At 39.0% G+C, this 3,132-nt stretch overlaps 1 protein-coding gene across 1 annotated transcript in view; it reads right to left on the bottom strand.

Moving 5' to 3' along the window:
- Nucleotides 1-293, bottom strand: part of LOC131881520 (uncharacterized) — a 544-nt gene extending 251 nt beyond the window's left edge. Inside the window, exon 1 of the mRNA XM_059228407.1 lies at nt 72-293. Coding sequence (XP_059084390.1) covers nt 72-293 — 222 coding nt within the window. The remainder of the gene's footprint in view (nt 1-71) is intronic.
- Between the last annotated feature and the right edge of the window lie 2,839 nt (nt 294-3,132).

The raw sequence follows: 3,132 nt of genomic DNA, 5'->3' as shown, positions 1-3,132 counted from the left end.
TGGGGAACCTAATTTTATCCGGAACAATATGTTTTACATCAAGACAAGGATTTGAAATTTTGTTTACTTACCGTCCTTTGTCCTTTGGTGTAATTGGTGCTAAGGTCTTTCATAATCTCTTTGCCATTTGGCTCGGAGTTTAATTCAATGGCATTATATTCCGTGCCCATTTCGTCAAAAACCCTTTTCGCGATCTTACAATAGGTGCAATACGTGGCCGAAAATACGATGATGGGATGTGAATTTAAAATGTCTGACACCACGCCATTTTGGTTGGAATTCGAGTTCCCCATAGTCAATGTTATATGTTAAATGTCAATGTCTGAGATTGATCCTCATTTTTACTTTACTAATACGAAGGAATTTCTTTCCCTTACGCTGAGCCAAGTGTTGTTAAAAGTATCAGCTGTTCCCTGTCCGACGTTTTCAGCGGGAAGAGTCAAATCGTCTTGGGTTGAACTAGAGCGACTAGCCCTCTAGGTTGTACAACCATGAAATAACCTAAAACCAAGGATTTTGGAATAAGATTTTGTCATTTAGGGGTTGGATTTGTGAAAACTATCTATGAAAGTGACTTGATTTCTCCCTTTAGCCTCTCAGAGGTCGTTAAGTTGAGCAAAGTTTTTTCGAAGAAGCCAGCCGAAATATTTGGGCATCGCACCATAACTTACTCCATGATCTACATAATCTGTAGGATCTGGCCATGTGCAGAACAAAAATGTGTGGGAACAACTCCACATATCTTTCCGTTTTTCCGTCGATTTGTCTGAAATCTTTAGGGTTGAGATCCTGAGAAGCAAGAATTTTTTAGTGCATATGCATTTTTTGATCGTTAGCCTTCCACAGCCTCTTTCTACGAGCACCATGTTTTACGTACAAGCACAATTTGTTTACAGGACAGTCTTACAGTGACAGTCTCTAAAAACTTCGTGCCAAGCTCTTGGCGAGGAAAAAGCCTTTTCGAGCTGATGCCTGGGACAGAGGGAAAACTCAAGCAAATCATCTCAGACTAAAAGATGTTTAGGTCGCTATACTCTGGTATGTGTCAGTATTAGTGCTGGGGCGAGTTCTCTGATTTTTTGACTTTTTGCCGGACTCGAGTCTTCTAGTCGAGTCAGGTCAATAAAAAAGACTCGTCTTGCGAAATTTGAGGAAGAAATCAATATTCTTTTTGACGAGTCCGGCCGATTCTTCCAAAATCAAGTAAAAGACTCTAGTGCACTCGGACTCGAGTCCCGAACTCGCCCCAGCACTAGTAAGTATGTATTAGCCTTTGCAAGAAGGAAGAGATCAAGTTTGGAGGAGCTGGCGGTGCTCTCAAAACTAAATCTTTTCATGCATTCATTATTTTTTTAATCATTGAATGAATACAATCTGGTCGAAGGTGGAGGGCAAGCAAAGCAAGAATATACTCCCAAGGTGTCGTGGGTTCAAATTCCGGTGATAGATGCTAACCAACAAGTACTGCAATGTAGAGGGCTCTACTTCAATGGTATCTTTCTTCGGTACAGTAGCCAATCAATTGCTCAAAATCCGGCATGGAATGCCTATCCGAGTTCGAGGTGATAAGCACTATGTCTCAAAAGTCAACTAGAGGCAAATAGTGATCTCCGTGTCCCTCCACGTGGTCTTCATTCGAGAAGGGCATCTTTTTGCTTTCTGGGAACTCTGGTCCCGTGGAAATAAGAAATATGCCCACTATGAGAGGGTTCAAACGAGGTCTACTGATTGCTCAGGTGTGATCTGATGTTTGCATCGTGTTGTACTCATCTCATTGTTTCCGGTCTTATTATGTTCGAAGCCCATATGCGGCTTCTTCTTTCTTTTTTAAACCTACCGATACTCCAGCAATGCACCCAATTTGGTGTCAGAGTCGTGACAAAACAATAAACAATGTTATCAAAACAGTAGAGGCTCCGATAACGTGCTTAATTTTAAAGCAAAATGTTTTAACAGTACTTGCTCTAAAAGGGATTTTTTTTAATACTTGATGCATTTCTTTGGTTTGTATGTAAAGAAGTCAGATGGCAGCTCTCTCGCTCGGCTTGCCAAATGATAATGGATATCCTAATTGAGGGCTATTCGTCACAGCCAACATTTGTTATTACTAGAGTCAGGAAAAATAACTTTTTTTGCCGTCGAGGAGCAAACTTAGAGCTTTGAATGCGAGTAGTTTTCTGTGCACACAAGTTAAAGTGAAGAGTTGCTACTGTAAGGAAAACTAGTTCTGACATCCATCTGGAATTTACCCTCAACGGTACAGCAAGTTATTTTCCCGACCTTGAATTATTACTTATTAAATATTGCGAAATGTCCGCTGTAAGATGTTAAAGCAGCAATCCATGTTGTAATTTGATTGCTGCAAAGAAGCTTTGACACGACCAGCCTCGGATCGAATCAGAATTCATAATTTGGATAGCAGATGCTCTACCATTACCCCAGCTAATAAAGATAGTATAAATTACAATTGAACTAGCAATGGGGGACCAAATTAACAATCGCGGGAGGTTACATCTAGGACTGCCAATTTCCATTTTCAATGGCATATGACATCACTCGTGGAATGTCGTAAACCCGTTAGTTAGCCTCAAAAAGTAACCCTGACTTTTCTTCCGTCAAACCAGGGTTGTTTTTAACTTTAAATTTTTACGTTACGATGGAATCGGCTGTTGCTTTCACTTACCAGGTTTTCTGGCAACCTCGAATTTGAAATTTGATTTGGTCCAATCACTAAATTGAACATGTCCAAAATTCTTGGCTTTCTTTATATGTTACAATGAAAACTTGAAACAGGATATAAGGTTATGAAAAACATTCTTTTCGTAAGTAGGATTAACCTAAAAGATGAATTTTTGACTTAATTTAAAGCTTTAAATGTTGCATGATCTACATCAAAAATTTCATGCCCTTTTCCTGTAAAAGGTGGCCCACATAAATGTCTTTTTACAAAGTACTATAACTCAAAAAGTACTAGAAACAATACCAAAGTTGGGTCAATATAAAACCAACCATATCCAATGTAACAAAGAAGTTTTTGATCAAGAAGAATCTCTTTGTTCCACTTTTTTATAATCTCGATTTATCTCTATCACAAACGGTACGTTCAATTTCCGCTAAGATATTGGAACATAT

The sequence above is a fragment of the Tigriopus californicus genome, chromosome 6 (genome assembly GCF_007210705.1).
Source record: "Tigriopus californicus strain San Diego chromosome 6, Tcal_SD_v2.1, whole genome shotgun sequence".
NCBI classification, from domain to species: domain Eukaryota; kingdom Metazoa; phylum Arthropoda; class Copepoda; order Harpacticoida; family Harpacticidae; genus Tigriopus; species Tigriopus californicus.
This window is presented reverse-complemented; position numbering and strand designations above follow the sequence as displayed.